This window comes from Pygocentrus nattereri, chromosome 24 (genome assembly GCF_015220715.1).
Source record: "Pygocentrus nattereri isolate fPygNat1 chromosome 24, fPygNat1.pri, whole genome shotgun sequence".
NCBI classification, from domain to species: domain Eukaryota; kingdom Metazoa; phylum Chordata; class Actinopteri; order Characiformes; family Serrasalmidae; genus Pygocentrus; species Pygocentrus nattereri.
In genome coordinates this window covers 20,178,740-20,198,461 of record NC_051234.1, presented here as the reverse complement: position 1 = coordinate 20,198,461, position 19,722 = coordinate 20,178,740, and the positions used below count along the sequence as shown (strand labels likewise).

Below are 19,722 nucleotides of genomic sequence, written 5' to 3'. Positions count from 1 at the left end.
AAAAAAATTCACAAACATGCTGCGCAAATATCAAAATTACAGGCTTGAACCAGACTATACTCCCCCCTTTTCTCACAGGCCTCCAAGTCACCACAAAACCACAAGAGTAAAAAAAAAATTAACTACATAAAGCTAAACTTCAATACTTATATAAGAAGGATGCGGATAACAAATCTAATTAATCAAGAAATGGGCAAATGACTGGAGTCTGTTTGTCCAGTCACGGGAAACAGTAACAGCCCTAAACTTAAAAGTGAACCCGTGAACTGTCTTTGACCTCAGTGTGCCAGGGACAGGGCGGTGGGTGTTGTTGTTTTGAAGTCCCTCCAAGAATTCTGCAGAAGCCCATAAAACAGGGCAATAAAAAACCCAAGCACACCCCAAAGAACTTCTCACCCCTTCACACACCAGGCTGGCACAATATATGCAACAGAAATGCATCAAAAAAAAAGATAATTCTGACTGAATCCACAAGAGCCACACTCATTTCATAGGCTTGAAGGCACTGTTCGATAAGTGAAAAACAGTACATCTACACAATGAAAATGTCAATTTTAAGGCAATATGACCTCAAAGAGTAAACAAATGGAGTTTATTTATACTCACATTTACTACTCAACATGCATCACTAAACTAGGCATTTGCCAAAACAGCCAGTGTTATCATTTAGGATTAACTGCGTTTGCATTTCTTAACACTAAAACTACCCCACAGGGACCAGGTGGTTAAAGCTAATGTGCAATAATAACACAGGACAAAAATAAATAAATAGCTTGATTTGGCTGCAATGCCCAGAGGCAAATAGAATAAATCAGGTATCCATCTAAATTTTTGTCAACTTTTAATCCAACAAAAATAATTAGACACTTCTACAATGTGCCTTCATTGAAAACAAATTAGTTAAATGCTAAGAAAAAGAAAAAAAATTAAAATCTGTTTCTTGCACTCTCCTGCACCAATCAACAGCAAAACTATGATACAGCTTTTACAAAAAATATTTGACAAGTGATTTAAGATAAGATAAGATAAGATAATCCTTTATTAGTCCCACAGTGGGGAAATTCACAATTTGTAATCTCTGCTCTTGTCAAGAACCAAGATGAGATACAAAACTCAAAAAATTCTCCACTACAGGTTTGATCCTACCTAAAAAAAAAAAAAAAAAATCCAGACTCGAAAAGGATTCACTTCAGTGCATCACTAATAAATAGATCAAATAAAGAGAAATCCCGAGATAAAGTCCTATTAAAAATAGTATCCTAATATTTCCATCAAACCAGCTACACTGTAAAACCTAAACTACTGTTTTAACTGAAAGTATACTAGCCTACCTTAAAATACAGATTAGCAAACTTCAAGTGCATGAAGGAACATGCTGATTAAGTTGGAAGGTTGCCGGTTTACTCACCAAGCAAAATAAATCTATTTTTGTGTACTACCTGTGCTTATTTTCTTAACAGCACTTTACATTTCCAGTGCAATCTCTCCCAAAACACTTTAAATTTGGGGAAAAAAAAGATTACATAGTGTGAAATGACCTAAACATAAGCCCTGAAGTGAGCTGATGTTTCCCTCATGGACGTTTAACAGCTTTCCACACTACAAAGGGGGCATGGTCGTGCAGCTGCATGTCCCATGCAATGTTTACAGTCTCAGGCTTGCCCCTGCCGTGAACCCAGTCCATGAAGAAGAGAAGTCCCATCGCAGCCCCGCAATGACCCCAGCAAGACCACCCCATCATAAAATGAGGGGAGATAAACACACGTTCACCCCTCCCATTTTTACACACAAAATAAGCGGCAACTAACCACACAGTGCATACCTACCTACAAGTCCAAGGTAATAACGTTAATCAAATCATGGAGTCATTTCTGTTGGTTTAACTAATAAAGACATGCAGCAAAACTGGCCATAACCACTTCATTTTACAATATCACCTCTGAAAAACTCTTAGGTATGAGAAGTTTTAGAAAGACCAAAAATCTCTGCACATTTAAACATTTTAAAGCACAGGTGCTATTATTTGTGCCAGGACAGCCACTATTGAGTAATCCACTGATTATTTTGGAGTTTTATTGAGAAATCAGAGTTTCAAATAAAGCTCAAATGATAAAAACAGATTTAATCAAATTATCCACTGATTGTGACAAATTGAGAAATCTATTAAAATTTAAATGAGCTAATACTTAGAATATACACAATGACATACTCCAAAACATGCATTTAAATGACTGCATCCATCAGGCTGTTATTAAGGAAAAGGGACAAGTAACCAAGTATTAGGGAAAAAAAATGACAGGGAGCTTATTAACAGCTATTGCATCCAACTGGCTGTAACACGGGCTGAAAACCAAACATGGTTATATGCTTCAAAACGCAAGTTCCGATCACTATCCCTTTTTACTTTCCACAAATTTCTTCACTAACTGCTCTCTCTCTCTTTCTTGCACAGTCTTCTTAGTTGGTTTGATTTCATCATCAGTTCTGCTGACCTCTCGCTCTTTGATAATCAGTCAGTGGATGACAGGACCACTGATGACTGGATTTTTTTTTTGTTGTCTGCAAATTAGTTTAATATGGACTTTATCCTTGCCTTCAAGTCTTTACTCTTAGAATCTTTCAGAGTAAAAAAATAAGACAAGGGACACAATAACATCAACAACAGGAACAATGTATTATGAATTCAAATCCACTGCAGCAGATTCAGCCAAACTGTTAGCAATATAGACATAAAACTGACACCAAAATTACACATTCATACATAAGAACCTTTCCCAAAATTATACACTACAAAACTCTCAAGTACAAAAAAAGCCTATTTACCTCCATTATCTGTCCTTTTCAGAGCTCCGTCTTTGTGGGGGCACAGCTCACATCTCTGCAAAGAGAAGAAACACAGCATGAACCTATTAGCAAATCAAACACAGTGTGTTTTCTGACACAGAAGCAAAGCAACATTCAGTTAGATACTGTGATCAACCTGGTAGGCTTGTCACAATAGCAGAGTTTGTATTATGACGTACTTGCCAGAGAAGCACCATATTAGGGAGGGTCCCTGAGCTAGCTGAGCATTTTCTATTCATTATAGGGAGGGTGGTGGGAAGAGGAGGTGGTAAAAGATATTTCTGGTTAATATTTAAATAATTGATATTATTAACATCATATTTGTATAAACATGCTTTGATGTGAAATGTTTCATCCAAGAGAAATTTGGAGAGAATCAGAATTGTTCACATTAGCGGTGACAGAACCCACCATATTACAGAAATGTCTTAAGTCTGAAATTTCATCTGATCTGCTTAGTCACCATGACATCTTCAGTTAGGGTCAAATTTAAGACAGCACTTAACACAGAACACCAATCCTTAAGTTTGTAATCTTATCTATTAACTCCAGACAAGAAAACCGTATTAGAAAAACATCTTAGCAAGACAAAATTCTGTTCTAACTTCGATTCAACCCCAGACCCATCTTTTACTCATGTGTTTCTATCATTTTATGCAGTGACAGACAGCCTAGTTCACTCTAACTAGCATACGTGTCACATTTATCTATATCGAAAACAGTGCTTCGATTTGTGAGGGTTTTTTTCTGACAGCATTTTAAAAGTCACAGACACTGCAGACTTTTACAGACTGATAACAGCATAAAGTGCTGCTCAATATTTTTAACTTCAAGTTCATCACACTTTAGTTAACATTAGCTCTCTGGCTAACTAGATTATTTTGATCATGTGTCTATGTGTCTGCTGAGCACAGTGGGTGACAGATGTGACAGTTCGTCAACTTTGATTGCTGTAAGATTCCTAAATTAAAATTTGCTTCTCTAATATGAATTTCTGAAATGTCTATCTTGAGCCGTCAGATCTTAAGACATGAAGATAAGACGTTTCTGTAACACAGCCCCTGTTGTCTGATGCATTTATTGCTCCTAAAAGCTCCATCAAAGAAAATTATGACATGAAATGGTTATGAATATGTTGCCTCCTTGTTTTATAACAGATAAGTTTCTCTACAACAAACTATTTCACACCAACCCACTCTGACTGACTTCACATCAACCCTTCTCTGACTGTTTACATCTCATCCAGTAAATTATACAGAAATTTAGAAAAACTGCTAGAATTCCCATGAGATTCCTCACAGGTTCTAATGAAGAAAAAAAAAATTGGTATGCAGGGGTGGGAATCTTTAGGCACCTCACAATTCGATTACAATTCAGAGGGCTGCGATGTGATTATGAAACGATTATCGATGCATCTTGATGCATCTTTTTGTATAATGGATTTATATTTTCCTACTGTCTGAAGACTTGGTAGTTTTAAAGCAAAATATTTGTGATTAATCATAATGGATTTACTTCCAATGTGTTCTATTAATAAATCAAATGGAAGTGACATGGCAAGTGAACTGGAAGACTCTCATTCACTGCTATTGCTTGGAGCACATAAGACGCTGCTGCCACTCATCTATGATACTCATCTGGGAGTGTCCGTACACGCATCACGTTACAGCCGTTCTACCCATTTTCTTTACTGATTTTATTTCATTTCATTTCGGTTTTGCTCTTGTTGTGTGTGTATGTGTGTGTGTGTGTGTGTATATGTGTGTGTGTGTGTGTGGGGGGGGGGGGGGGGTCTACAGGTCACACAGCAACGACATCCCGCCAAGCGAGTATCTACGAAAAGGCAAAGAGATCAAGACAAACATTTAGAGATGTCTGGACTTCTTCACATATATAAGCACCGCAGTTGGTTTTCTGGCACGCTAAATCTGCAAAGAGAGACTGTCTCTCTCTAAAAAAGAGACAGTCGCGTCTCTTTCGAATTTTCCCGTTCTAGCAGTTACATTCGTGCAGAATTAAAGGTGGAACAGGAAAATTTTAAACGAGAAGCTGGTGAATGAGAGCTTAAACGACTTGGATTGTGATTCCTGACCTAAGCTGGCTGTTAATGCAGAGGCTGCCGGTCGGATTTCTCACTCATCCGTGTGTGTTTTCGTTATGTGCCGTCACAGACTGTACGCACGCTGCACTTACCCACTTCCAAGCTCTGCCTTTTATGTTCCGTCAACATTATGTTATGAGTTAAATATTTAAAAATAGATTTTTGCCATTTATAAATCAATTCAGAATTGTTCACATCCACATCGTGATGCATCTAAGAATCAAGTTATTCCTGCACCCCTATTGTTATAGAACCTTTAAATTAAGTGATGGGTTCTTTTAGGAATCAAAGAGTGATTCATTTATTGCATCCCTTGAAAGAACTCTTAGACATGTTTAGTCTCTTCTTGTAAGGCTCTTCTTTGAAAATAGAAAAATACTATGCACACATGACAATCACAGTATCATATGGAAGATAAAATGTCAGTCAAGGAAAGCCTTGAGTTTACTGGAGAAAGCAGGCAGTACACATCAGCTGCAGAATCTCAAAAGATGGCAATGAACAGCAAGTATTTATATTACTCCCATGGTGTGATCACAAAAAAAAAGAAAACATTCAAATACTGTGTTGCTTTAGCCCTTCAAATCACGTCAACACTAAAGAGCTCAGATGGTCTTGCCTACTCAATGTTATTGTCCTCCCTGAACAAGTAACATCCACTGATTTACCTCAACAACTATAAAACTTCCATGGAAGTCATTCAGAGTGGTTTGATGTGAAATGATTCACTGTAGAGAAACTTACAGCCTCTGATTTCTTTACAGTGGTGGTGACTGGAACCCAGGGCCAGCATGTCTACAACACAAATATATCAAGTTTATTAACTATCCAAAACCACCAGTGAACCTATATGCATCTCCTGAGTTTTTATATGTACTGTTGATGGTAAAATTGCAGTAAATCTGACAAAAAATTTTTCTCTTGTAGGACAATTTTGACTTACAATGCCCCTGCGTGGATAAAAAAGACTTTAGGCCAAAATCCTCTGACAAAACCATCATAAAACAATGCCTCAGACATCAAACAGTTAATTCACAACCATTTCTTTTGGGAATTTTTAAAACATTCTTTAAACATCTGGTTCCTACCATCTGACTTGGTAAGTTTCTCTACAATGGAGCATTTCAAATCAAACTACTTTGAATAAGTAATCATTTATAAGTATCTTAGTTTCAGATAACTCCACCTTCTAGTTCAACTTCAAAAAATGAACAACTCGAGAGGTAAAAAGCTTGGGTGCTACTGCAAAAAAAAAGCAAGCAGACAAAAATAATACCTGCACTTCACTTTGATCCAAACACAGCTTCTTAACACAATAACATTAATGCTGATGAAACACACATGACTTTATGAAAGTACATTTCAGTCTCAGAGAACACAGAGAAATAAATGGAATGGGCATGTTTATCTAAGCATACAGATATCCAAACTTATCTTATGTTTAAGTAGAGTAATTTTAAACCCAATGTGGGAAAGTTAAAAGTGACTTATTTGCTTAGCAGTAACATAAGCTAACCTGAAGTAACACTACAAAGGAAAGTGACAACTTTTGGCTGTGTTTCTAAAATCTGCTTTTCATTTCAAATGCATTTGTTCACCGAAGCTCGAGGCAGGCGTAGTCATCAGGCATGAGGGCACTGGTTGACCGATTTGTATATTTTGAATAGCTCTGTACCCTAGAACTGATCTACCTCATGCGCACCGATAGCAGAATTAAACCAGAGGAGGTAGGGAAGAGGCGGGACTGAGCACAATGATGATGTTGGACAGATGTCAGTTGTTATGACAAAGCGATATATTTCAGGATATAATAAAAACAAAATCAGCTTGTTTTGATATTTTTTAGGAACATTTCAGTCACTGGCTATAAGGAGTGCAATTGCTTTTTTAAGTGAGAACAGTTCTCACACGCACACAAATCAGGGGAGCAAAAGACAGAAATCTTAAACCTTAATGAATTTTAAACATTTTGGGCAAATAAACAACACAATTGAAAAAGCAATTTCTTTGCATCTGATGCAGATTTACTATTTGTCTTTGTAGCACAATTATAATATACTCACTTGGAAGGAATAAGATTTTTCTGTTAGAAGGAGACAAAAATCTCTGCCTTATGCATACAAAGAGATGGTGGTATGGAGATGGAGGTAAACAGCTGGTATGAAAACAGCAGATGTGTGAAGTGAGACACCTTGTTTTGGCATAAAACCAGAATTGACAAGAAAAACATCTCAAATTTGTGTTGCGTAACCGGTTTCCCCTGCTTATGACCTATTACACTCCCTAACCAACTGCCACCTTCTTTTCATGCCTTCCAACTAGAGAGATGGCACAGGTCACATACTGGGTTCTCATAAAGGGCTAACTGAAAATGCTAGATGGGATATCAGATGGGAAAAAAGTAAAACAAAAAAGAAGTTAAGATGCTTTAAGTCTAGAACAGAGTGGTTCTGAAAAAACACTCAACACATTAGTTTTTTCACAAGTGTTTTTTCTAACAGTGTATATTCACAGAATTGGTGGTATGACAAGTATAAAGTCCTCTCTGAAAACTGGGCTCTGCTATCACCAACTCAGCAGTTAAAACCATCTAAGTTAAGACTTGTTACTGCAACCTCCCACTGGAGCCTACTGTAGCTGTCTCTCAACATCAGGAACATAATGTACCAATGTCATTAAAGCAAAATATCAACATAAATCAATCAAGGACAGAACCAAAATATTAGGCGTGTCAAGCAACTCTTTGGTAGAATGATAAGCTTAGCAAGCAAAAGACTTGGTAGACCACAGAAGCAGATGACCAAGTACATTTAATCACAAAAAAAACCTTTTCAAATGCTGACCACATTAAGAACATCATCCAGGATGTAGGAAAAGGTGTGTCAAGAACTACCATCAAGAGACAAACAGAACTGCACGATCTCAGATGGTTTACCACAGGATACAAACCACGTGCAAGCTTACAGAACAAAATGGCGAAGTCACAAAGACTGAGACACGGGGTGAATACTAGTCTCCACATAAGTGATGGAAAAAGGAAAGTCTGGAGGAAAGAAACCGCTCATGATCCAAAACATACTTCAGAGATCTTCAAATCTGGACCTTGAATCCGTATCCATGTCTGGATTTTGTTTTTACAGGTAGGTATGACATTAGGTGGCCAATGAGTTACATTCACAGATCAATTTAGAACCAGTGATTACTAAATCAACAACTGGAATATAGATTCAAGGTCCGGATATAAAGACCCACGGCATACAAAGTCTATGAATCACGGTGGCACAGCCATCTCTTAAAAAGCACGACCAAAACACTTCTAATTAGTGACTGGATTGTTAAGTAATTTTGTAATATGTAACCGATTTCTTGAAAAATAAAAAAATTGACATAACCCATTTTGTTCATTTTTTTCTTAATTTACAACACTAATTTCATAAACATTTGCTCTATTGCAAATTTGGTGGCTGATAAAAATGAACCATAGCTTTATCAAGTTAAATGCTACGCATTCACAATTATAAAACACTTGTCTGCTCTGCACACATTGGGAGCTGCATTGAAAAAGGTTTGTGAAGCTCAGAGTTTCAATTAAAAGTTGTATTTGAAGCATTTAGTAGCTAGTAAATCACATATTGCACTGGCTGACACAATCTACTTTATTTCCCCTAAAGCCTCCATTTGTTCTGAAACTGTTTTAAAATCGCTGCTCCATAATGTCCACAAAAAAATGGTCCCACCTTCATGTAGGTGATTCTTGACCAACAAAACCCACCAGACTGTAATAAGAATGTTAATCTAGCAGCACATTCAATGCCATGGATTGAACTGCAATGCCTTCTTGAACCAATGAACTTCTCAAGCAACACTAAAAAAAATGTTAAAGATTTTAAGTAATATGCTACCAATTGAGTGGTTAGGTGTATAAGCTGCACAAATACTCATGAATTCTTGGCTCTAATGCAACAAAGTAGTTTTCACAACCAAAAAGTGGAGGTTTCATGACTGACCTAATTACTAAAACTGTCCTGAACTCCACTAAGCAGCAATTCAAATTCTGAAGAATGTTCATGCTGTGATTCCTATATGGTTCAGTCAGTAAAGACGCAAATTAAAGTTGACGTTCTAACTGCCGAATGACTTACTTGTGGACCGACAACATATGTGGTCAGGTTTTGGCCAGAAATGGCCACTATGATATCAAGGCAACAGTTATTTCTATCATTTCCATCTCTAGCAAATAGTTACATATGAGTTAAGATAAATATATCCAGCTAGCACAGAATGAACTGAAAAGAGTAATCACGAAAAAGAGTCCATTAACTCAGTCATGTCTATGTTTAATCATTTTCTACAGTACTTCTACACTGATAATGATCATCAAACCAACACTGTCCCTGTTACCAAATAGCTCTTAGCTTATATTATTTTAGCATTTAGCTCAGCTTAAAAACTGCTTTGTGCACTTTACAAATCAAATCAAAATTATTTGTATAGCGCTTTTTACAACTGATGTCACAAAGACGCTTCAATGAATTCCAGTAAAGACAAATAATATCCAGGACCTGACATTTAACTGCACTGTAACTCTTTTGCTTCTTGCTTTAGATAGTTTTGAAATAATAATTGAAGTACATAAAACTAAACTAACTTTCCTTCCTAGAAAGCTGCTTTCTACCTGTTTCAAGTGTACAATGAGCATAATTCCCTCTGGTCTAATGTCATGAAATACAAAATAAGCTGAGTCAGGTTTGTACAACATTCATTAAGCATAGAATAGTAAAGTTCAGGAGGTATGGTTTGATTAACTTTTATTAAAGCAAGCTTCAATATCATTAAATACCACGATATTTAACATAATACTGAATTTTACTGATATTTTTGAGCACTCATTATAGCTGAAGCTGGATTTCACACACATCTGGTTTGAGTTCAACAAGTGGTCATGTTATTTTGTTTATTTAGGCATTGTTGGCTTGTCCCTGTGTAATCGCACAACCAACTGAAACCAAACACAGTGTTTGTGCAAAACAAGACATAATCTGACCAACTTAAACTGTAAATGGCCTAAAACATGTCAAACGTACCACTCTGGCAGCTCGTTCCTGAGATTCGCATTTCCTGCAGAACCAGGGACCAGTTGGGACTTGGACAATTCCATAGCAAGCTAGGATGGAAAAAACAGATTTAATGTAACATGACAATGAAACAGGATGCCCACATCTTAATGATTAAGCAAACACCTATATGTGGTGGAAATATAAATATTTTCTGCAGCACAAAGAGTGCTTTGTATGATCCTGTTGTATTTATCTATAATAACAATATTAACATTATTAATAATGTTGCAGTGTCTCCCACAGGTCTGAAAAAACCCTCAGGGAAGCACTATGGAGGAGTAGTATTCCAATATATGTCTTTGCAAACTCATCATAGCATTTGTTTACTTATTTGGGTATTCAAATAAGCCATCAAATGTGATTTTTTTTCTTAGATGTGAAATATCTCATGGGCTGAAGTGAATGAAAATGGCCGGTCACTTTGCGCCACTGTTTCCTGTTTCAAATCTTAAATATTTTCTCTTTGGAATTTGTTAAAATGGGACAAAGCAGGAGTTGGATATTGTTAAAATGTGTGTGTGCATACATATACATATATAAGTTAATAATAAACAACAAAACATCAACAACTTCACCAAAACCTACAGGTTATATTAGGCAGCTTTTAGCCAACAACTAATTTCAAGAAAACTAAGCCATTAGTGACAATTAGATTCAACTGTCAAGACTGTTATGAATCAATGCTATGTAAAAATCACAATGCCATATCAAAACCACTCTAAAAACACAAATAGTTACAACTTGCACTGGAAGATATTGCCTTCAGTTTATTATACTGTAATATTGCTTTTAAGTCTCATATATATATCATATATATATATAAAATATAACACAATGCTCAGTACTGTCCCTGTTATCAAGCAGTTTGTTCTAGTTGTTTATTTCTTGTGTGTGACATTACTGGGTGCTTAGATTATTCTAAAAGAACTGCTAAAATACATAAACTAATAAATGTTTTCTTCCTGGAAATAATAACTAATAATCAGAGCACTGTGTAAGCCTCATTGGTGTCATTTTACAAGAAGAAAACAGGACAAAACAGTCCAATCCAAACAAAACATGTTTTCAGTAGGGCTGCCAAATGATATAAGAAGCACATTGGTACAAGACATATTTTAAAAAAGATCGCCATCAGACAGATGTTTAAATTTGATTTGACGTGATGTGACATTTCAAACTGATATTTCATGACTGATTTGTTGTACTACAGAACAGTAGAATGTGTGGATGACACTAAAATATCTGCATTTTATTCATTTTGTTGAATTTTGTAGCCCTAGAAAAATAAACGCTATATTAGAGCTGGGCAGCAGGACATTCTTCTTTAACATGATAAAAAAAACATCATGATATGCTTTTTTAAGCGTACAGTGAAAATACTTAAAACACTTCCCAACTGCACATCTGATCAGAATCAGAGCTTTATTAGTCTTGTCTAAATGGATTTAGTGCAGCACAGTGTGTGAAAAGAAATCAAATATTGATTTTGATAAGTCATTTTTTTTAATGTGGCACTACCTCATCTGTTCTAACTTCTCAGATGTCAGAAAAGATACATACGGTGACATACTGCAAAAAAAAACTTCCTTAAGTATTGTGATATTACATTTAGCCATATTTCCTTCTTCGATGTTGTAGCTCCTCCATGTTGCAAATACTTATGTATCTGCATTGGCACATTAAAAATATCGGCCCACAGTTCCCCTACAGGTGCATCCTTAGTTTTTAGCAGTGCTCAGGAAGACTGAGGTTATTAACTTTAAGAAAGCCCCCAGCACTGAACTGTGGCATCGCAGAAATGCATTCCCTGGAGTGACTGAGCTCCATCCAATACCTCTGAGACGATTTAAGTGGCGTCTGCCATGCAAAAAAAATGGTCATCCCACATCAGTACCTGACCTCACTAATGCTCTTGTGGTTGAAGGCAATCATATCTTCACAGCACTGTTACTGCAGAAAATAGGTCAAACTATGTTTTAATATACTTTATTTTAGAAGAAACACTGGATGTGTTCAAACCTTTGGACAGCATTAGGTTAGAGTACTAGAGAATAATCACAAACTACCGGCGTGTGCTGATAAGACAGGCCGACCTGGCTAACTTTAGCTAGCCACTTGTGCTGAAGTGTTCAAACTAAAACGTGACAAACACAGGAAAGCTCTTAATATCTTCACATAAACACAAACATTAGAGTTTCGGTTCACTGTTTTGGGAAGAAAATGGCTTTCTGCCGCTAACCAGCTAACTACACGTCCCGCTCGGCTAGCGCTACAACCCACATCCTGTGTTAGCATAGCAACCACTAGCGAGCTAACGACCAGGACACCGCTAACAGTGAATGTTTAAAACTCATAGGTAGCTAGCTAGGGAGCTAAAATCACTATTTAGTTTAGAAATAACTTATCAACACTACGAACCACGGCTATACAGAAGCATGCATGCAAATATAACAGCTAAATTTAAAATGTGGTCCGGTGGTAATAGCCAGTTAGCTAACCTCGCTAGCGTTAGCAACGTTTTTTTTTTTGCGGTGATCAAAAACAAACCTCTAAAATATTGAGCTGAAGATTGTATAAAACGAGCGTGTATGCATACAACTATATGTTGTACACATATAACGATTAAATAAAGGGTAAGATTATGCGTCAGTATTTCCAATGACACAAGCGCCAGCTTCAGCTTTAGCTGCCGAGCTAAGCTGGCTAATTAGCCGACACGTTTCGCACGTACGCTATCGACCCGTATTTCTTCTTAAAACACAGCATCAGCGTTTGAGAAAGATGATTCACCTTGATGCACGGCGACGTTACAGCCATGTCCATCGCAGTAAACCAGAGGGTTCTCGGCCCAGCCTCTCTCATCTGAGCAAACGCAGCAGCCTCCAATCATCTCCTTCATATTATGCACCAAGTAGTCGCTGGACACCATCTACAAGGGGGAGAAAACGGTGGCGTAAAAGCAGCAAAAAAGGCCCGCTCACGCTTCAGATCACGTCCTCGTGTCTCCTCGCTCGCCAGTATCTAAGTCCCATTTCGATGAAAATCCATATTTGATCCACGCTGGCATCTAAAGAAACTGTTTTATTTTTTGTTTGTTGTTGTTGTTCAATACCAGAAAAGCCAGAAAAGCTCTGGGGAAGCGGGGAGCTCGTGTGCGCATGCGTTGGCAAAGAGAGTGCATGCGATTGGCTACAGACTAGCTAAAGCAAAGAAAGCAGCATGCTACGCCAGGGCTGCTGCTAATGTCACCAGCGCAGATCCTCTGTGAGATTAAGTAAAACAAGACAATTAGCAAGACGAGCTGCAGTGAAGTACACTTCTGCTCCGCAGAGAACCGTATGGGAGAGATCATTTCGTCTAAATTGACGCCAAACTTGTACACCAAGGATTTTCTTGAGACAGGCTACAACAGGCCGAAGCTATGTTAACGTATGCAGAGTCTCCATACAGGAGGGTAACTACAAAACTTCATTAAGAGAAGCTCTTGAAAACAGGAGGCAGCACATTTGAGTCGTGATGCATTAAGACTATAAATAATATATACTGCGTACAGGATGGTGTGTGTTAGACTAGAAGAAAGCAGAATGTGTGGACTACTTCATAAATATGAATGGATCTACTTTTTGAAAGTTGTTTAATGTAGCGTTTGTGTAAAGTCACTCAGAGTGGTGTGATGTGAAATTGTTTATTGTGGAGAAACTTACTAACTCTGTCCAGATTTCTTTACAGTGATTGTGATGGGATGCAGGGATTATGATCTCTACAAATGTAAGGTTTTTTTCACTATCCAAAATAGGGCCTGTGTAAAAGTCCTGGCACCTTTTATATTTTATGGATTGTTTCCCCCGATATGTTAAACTCAACAAACAGGCTGAAATTAGCACCACAATGTGCAGAAAAAATGCCATATTTATTTGTTCCTTGTAGTGGTTGAGATGTAATGTCATTCAGACTGATGTGATATGGTTTATAGTAGAGAAACTTTCTATCCAGATTGATTTACAGTGATTGTGATAGGAACCAGGGACAGAGAAGTGTAACAATTCTTTGTCACTAACTTAAGCCACCAGTGAACCAACATGTGTCTTCTGAGGTTTTATATGAAATGATGATGGTGAAACAGAGGTAAATCAGAAGGGTTACAATACCCTGCATGTGCCTGTACCTTTTAGGCTAATACCTTCTAAAACTATTGTGAAACATAGTCGCAGGCATCAGACGGCGTATTCATAACCACTTAATTTAAACACTTTCCGAGAGGGAGCTTTTACAGGTGGATGTCTGGTTCCCATCACCACCACTGTGAAAAATTCTGACACTAAATTCCTCTGGAATAGAGCACTTCACATCAAACCATGCTGAATGACCATTTCATTATGCAGAAATTTTGTTGATGGAATTTAATAAACATCATAAACACATTATATGATGCAACAAATAATAAAATAACACAGAAACCTTACCTGATCCCAGATACACAATTAGGGACAAATCATTTAATTTAAAAAGGGAAAAAGCTAAAAATCCATTAGGAGTTTAGATGATGGGGGGACTGCGTGCGTACACCTTTCTAAACCAGTATTTTTTTTTTTCTTTTTATTTTTTTTTTTGTGTCTGTTCATAGCTCTTATCCAGAGAGTCTGTGGGGAAGATGAAATTGCCTCTTTTCAGTCTATAATGGTGGGCTATTTTTTGTGTCTGTGACTGTGTGCTGGAAAAAATTGACCACCAAGATGTGTGCACTTTGATTTAATTCATAGATAGATAGGTAGATACATAGATTGTGTGTGCACACGTATATATGTATGTATATTTCTGTGTGTGTGTATGTATGTGTGTGTGTGTGTATGTATATGTGTATATATATATATATATATATATATATATATATATATATATATATATATATATATATAGAATTTGAAAAAGGCACATCCACTTTACGTTCAATTTTAATGATGACTGGAGAAATAGAAATAAAAATAAATAATCTGAAAAAAAAATGACCTGATACGGCAATGATTTCATGGTTAAAGGACATCAAAAGCAACTAATGGTTCAACTGGATGATGCTCAAGCTGCAGGTTGTGTTACCCATTCCCAGTTATTAATACATATTAGTGCAATAATTAGTGTTGGTTATTATTTCAGGTAGAACTATGCACACAGATATTATGTGCACATTTTTAAATGTCATTAGGGACCACCTTAGGTTATGTCATATGTTAATGTTTCTCTTATTAACCCACAGTGTTCCGTAAGGTCAAGTCACCTGTAAGTCTTGCAAATTATTTAAAATTTGTGTTAACGCTTCCTCTACAGAGAACAGACTTCTGCACATTTAAATGCACAATTACTGTTTGTGTTCTGAATTACATAACACATTGAACATATGGTGGAAAAATAAATGGGGCCCATGTAAAAGTTATGGTACCTTTTTATATGTTATGGATTGTTTTTTTCCCCAATATGTTCAATTCAGCAAACAAAGTGAAATGTGCCTTAAATTAGCAGAAAACGGCATATTTAAATTTGTTACTTGTAGTGCATGTAATGTCTTATTTTCACTTAGAAAATCAATGAAAAATGTCATTTGACCAGGCGTACCTAAATGTTTGCATATGATGATATCTATCTATCTATCTGTCTATGTGGGGTAGTAGTGGTTATTGTTGTGGTTTGCATAGCACAATAAATGTTCATTCAGTGATTATGCCATATTTCATTAAATATAAACAATAAAACGTATCAACATTAATTCACATTTTCTCAATAATACAATCTACTGTGATCAGTAAAAAAATATTACACAAGTTTAGAGCGAAATTGTCGTCTGTGGTCTGTTTACCCCTTGTTCATAGTGACTGTAGAATAAGATTTATTACACAGAATCAAATGAAATGATGTTTGTCACATCACATTTACACAGGTGGAAATCTTAGGTGCATAAGCATGGAATACAGCCTGGATAGCCTGATAGATGAAAGCCATTCTGACCTCACTTTTTGACCTATTTTGACACATCTCACACAGTTTCAATGCTTTAGCACATGGGTTGTTCTCTGTGATGTTAAAATTGTCAATAAGTATAGATCACACTCTGGGCAAGTCCTTTTTAATGGCCTGTACTTCCACTCCAGCCTTCAGCCTTTTAAGTGAAAGCCTGTGTTCTAGAAGCCTGTAGTGGAGGCTGCAGGCTTCATCATTGTATGTTGTGCTTTTTTAGGGGAAATTATGATATTCTAAATTTTCCTAATTCTGTTTGTACACATTTTATCTCACTGAATCCAGCAGTCTTTAGAGAGACATTACTGGAAAGTAGTTCAGATTGTAAATTATAAATAAACATGGCGAGTTTATGGATCTCAGTAATTTGTAGTTTTTGGGCAAGATGGACAAACGTGATGGCTTCGTAAACAACCATCTACTGTTGAATTTGAAAAGTAATTTCAAAACAAAAGTTGACTAATTTGTGCAATGCATGCAAAATAAAGAAAAAAACAGTATGAAGATGACGATGATGAACATTTCCTGAAATGGTAATCTGAAAATATGATGACTTCTTGATGGAAATAAACACCAAGAACGCCTGTCTACAGCTCATACTGGAGAAATAGGATGAAGACTAGTCTAGGAATGATGTGTAGTCAGTTTGTTGTGTTGTCGAAGCCGACGTGTCCAGAATCTCCACTTAGGAGAGGGCAGCAGAGGGAAGGCAGGCCTTGCCCTCCACTGTGGGCAGCTGTATGAGGGTGTGGGTGAGCTTTATGGGAGAAGCTGCATTTGAAATGCATTAGGCCACTGGTGTCGAATAAATAGGACACATACTCCGCAGCAATTAACAATTAATTGCTCTCAGCTCAGCATGCAGGCAGTATTTTTTTTTTTGGTACAGAAGTGCAGTAAAATCCTTCTGGAGTTTAGTGTAGTTTACAGGTGGTGAGCTTGGTGCTGACTGAAGTTAGGTTCAGATTAGAAGCCTCCGTCCAATCCAGATTCAATTTTTTTTTAACTGTAATTTTTTTTTTCAGTGTACATTGAAGGGACCAGCAGATCACGCTGAAATGACAAGAGGATCAGTTTAATTTCAGTCTAAATGAAGACAAAAATACTTCTGCCATCTGGATAATGTATAATAATAATAATAATAATAATTATGTTGGAATTTTTAAATGTAATTTTGAATTTAAAAAGCTGAGAAAATCCCTGTTGAATCATTGTACGAGTGTGTCTGTGTGTGAGTGATGTTTTCTTTGGTGGTGGGGGGCTCATTTTGTTGTCTTAAGTTTTTTTTTTGTGTGTTTTGGTTGTGATCGTTTAGTGAGCTAATAAAAACACCTAACCACAGCATGCTAGTTTATTAATTGTATTATATTTTTTTTGTTTATTCATTAATTTACCTACCCAACGTTCTCTCTCTCTCTGTGTGCATGTGTGTGTGTCTCACCTATTAAAAAAAAAAAGTCCTGCGTTCATGGTAAATTGGTTCAGTATTCCAGTCCAACAGAACAACCCATTCTGATTTAGTGTCAAGCAGAAAAACAACGTTTTGTTTTCAGCCCTCAAAGCAGAGACCACCGGATACAGGCCGGCCAAAAATAGGAGCACCACCAGAAGATAATGCTACTTTGTTGAGATTTTTGGAGGAATTCACCTGCATCTCTTCAACATCATTTTCGCATTTTTCTGCGGCAGAAGTTGTAAGTTTAGCGAATGAACTGACTGCATCACACTGCAGGATGAAGCTGAAGTCTGTTTGCTTTTTATCCCTACAAAACAAAAACAACAAGAACAACAACAGAAAACCCCAAAATTTGAGATGCGCCACAGAGAGGCAGGGAGGGGTTAAAGGGGAGTTTGCCTGTGGCACGAGCTCGGTTTGACGCAGGGGCTTGTGGGTAACGTAAGGGGGCACACACACACACACACACACACACACACACAATAGAAGTAGACACGACATGGCAGGGTGAAAGGTCACTCCAACCCCCCCAAAACCAGCTACGTTTCAGGTTGCAAGTAATAATGCAGCCATGTGCTGCTGGATTGCGGGGAAGGAAACTGGCTTTAATGTGGGAGGGGGTGTATAAAAGATTTACTCTGCTTGGTCTCACAAAGGCATAAAAAAGAGAAGAAAAACGAAATAAAGAAAGACAAGAAGTTGAGGAAGAGAAGCGTGGACGCCGTTCGCATGTTCGAACTTAAAACTTGGAAAGGGAAACCCAAACTCTGTCGTGTGAATCTCTTTGTTTTCTGCTTTTCTGCGTTTAGTTGCTCGCAGTTGTTTAATCACTCTGCCCACCAGCTAGTCCTCTGCTAAAGTTTAGCCCCCCTCACTCTGTTGACAGACTACCTCGCGCCGCGCCTGAGACACGTTTTACCCGCGAGCTCTGTCAGCTGGAAATTCCACACAAAATAAAGATCAACCGCTGAATTTGTTCTCGTTTTCAGAGCCTCGCGGTTTTGTTTGCGTGTCTAATGGAGCTGCACTCCGAACTCGGGCTGCAGGAAAAGAGTGTCGGTGGAGAGAAGTGCAGGAAGAAAAGCAGCTGGAAAGACAAAACAGACATGAAGCTCTTTGTTCTGGAAACGCGTACTCTCCTTACCTTCCAGAGCCGCGCTTATCCCACAGTCCTCACGGCCGCTCCGCACTGCCCCGACAGCCGGGGCTCTGCGCTCAGCCGCCGCTGCTTCTCCTGTGAAACCTGGCTAGAAGGGGTCGCTTTGGGTTTGGCGTGGTTTGGTTTGGCGGGCGCTATGGGGGAAGAACAGCAACCCCACAGGGGCAAATATCCCAGCGCACTGAGATTCCAGCTACTCATATACAAACAGGGATCATTTTATACTGAATTAATTACGAGCGAAAACGATATACATGTGTCTCATGCAAGCATGTGTCTGTATAATTTTACATCATAAGGTAATGTAAAAAACTAAAAGAGAGAGAGCATCTATTTACTCATGTGCTATAAAATGGCCTATTTGCGTGACAACGTAACAAAGAAAAAATGGAAAATAAACGTTATATAATGTATATAGTAAGTACAACCAAAAATATTTAAAATCTAGCCATATATTTTAAAATTATATTATTTTTATTTAAAAAAATTAAAATTATATATTTTTATTTTTTATTATAACAACTGATAGTATTAGCTAACTCTCTCGCTCTCTCCCTAATATATATATATATATATATATATATATATATATATATATATATATAAAACACACATTTGCTTGTGTGTGTAATACATTATTTTATTGATTAATAAATGGAGCGAGCTACTGGTAACGTGCTATACATAGTGCTGTACAGTTTATTTATGCATATATATATATATATATATATATATATATATATATATATATATATAATATTGAACGTTTTACTTATTATTGATTATTGATTGAACATCCATTCCAAATCAAGAAGCAGTTGAAAGAACTGTGTCCAACACGTAAGTGCTAGGATAAACGTGAAATCTGGAGCGATCAGAGCAGGCCAACACATCGCTGAGAGTGTTAAAGGGGTCTCGAACAAAGGCTTCCTCTGGCAGCCCACTTGTACATGTAGTTGGCTGTTTGTTGTCACCATTATAACCGTTTTATATCACACCAGCGAAACTTGGAAGCAGTACTTTCCCAGCAAATAGCCTC

The 19,722-nt window shown here is 37.2% G+C and overlaps 1 protein-coding gene across 5 annotated transcripts in view; it reads right to left on the bottom strand.

Annotated features, from left to right (window-relative positions):
- Positions 1 to 18,804, bottom strand: part of mllt10 (MLLT10 histone lysine methyltransferase DOT1L cofactor) — an 84,430-nt gene extending 65,626 nt beyond the window's left edge. For 4 of the 5 annotated variants that reach the window (XM_017718066.2, XM_017718074.2, XM_017718083.2 and 1 more), the window contains exons 1-3: positions 12,853 to 13,209; positions 10,030 to 10,109; positions 2,824 to 2,878 (exon numbers count right to left, since the gene is read on the bottom strand). In XM_017718066.2, coding sequence (XP_017573555.2) covers positions 2,824 to 2,878; positions 10,030 to 10,109; positions 12,853 to 12,991 — 274 coding nt within the window. In that variant the 5' untranslated portion in view covers positions 12,992 to 13,209. Of the gene's footprint in view, positions 1 to 2,823; positions 2,879 to 10,029; positions 10,110 to 12,852; positions 13,210 to 18,668 lie in introns of those variants that run through there. The other variant, XM_017718058.2, reaches the window with a different exon arrangement.
- Positions 18,805 to 19,722: the final 918 nt, after the last annotated feature.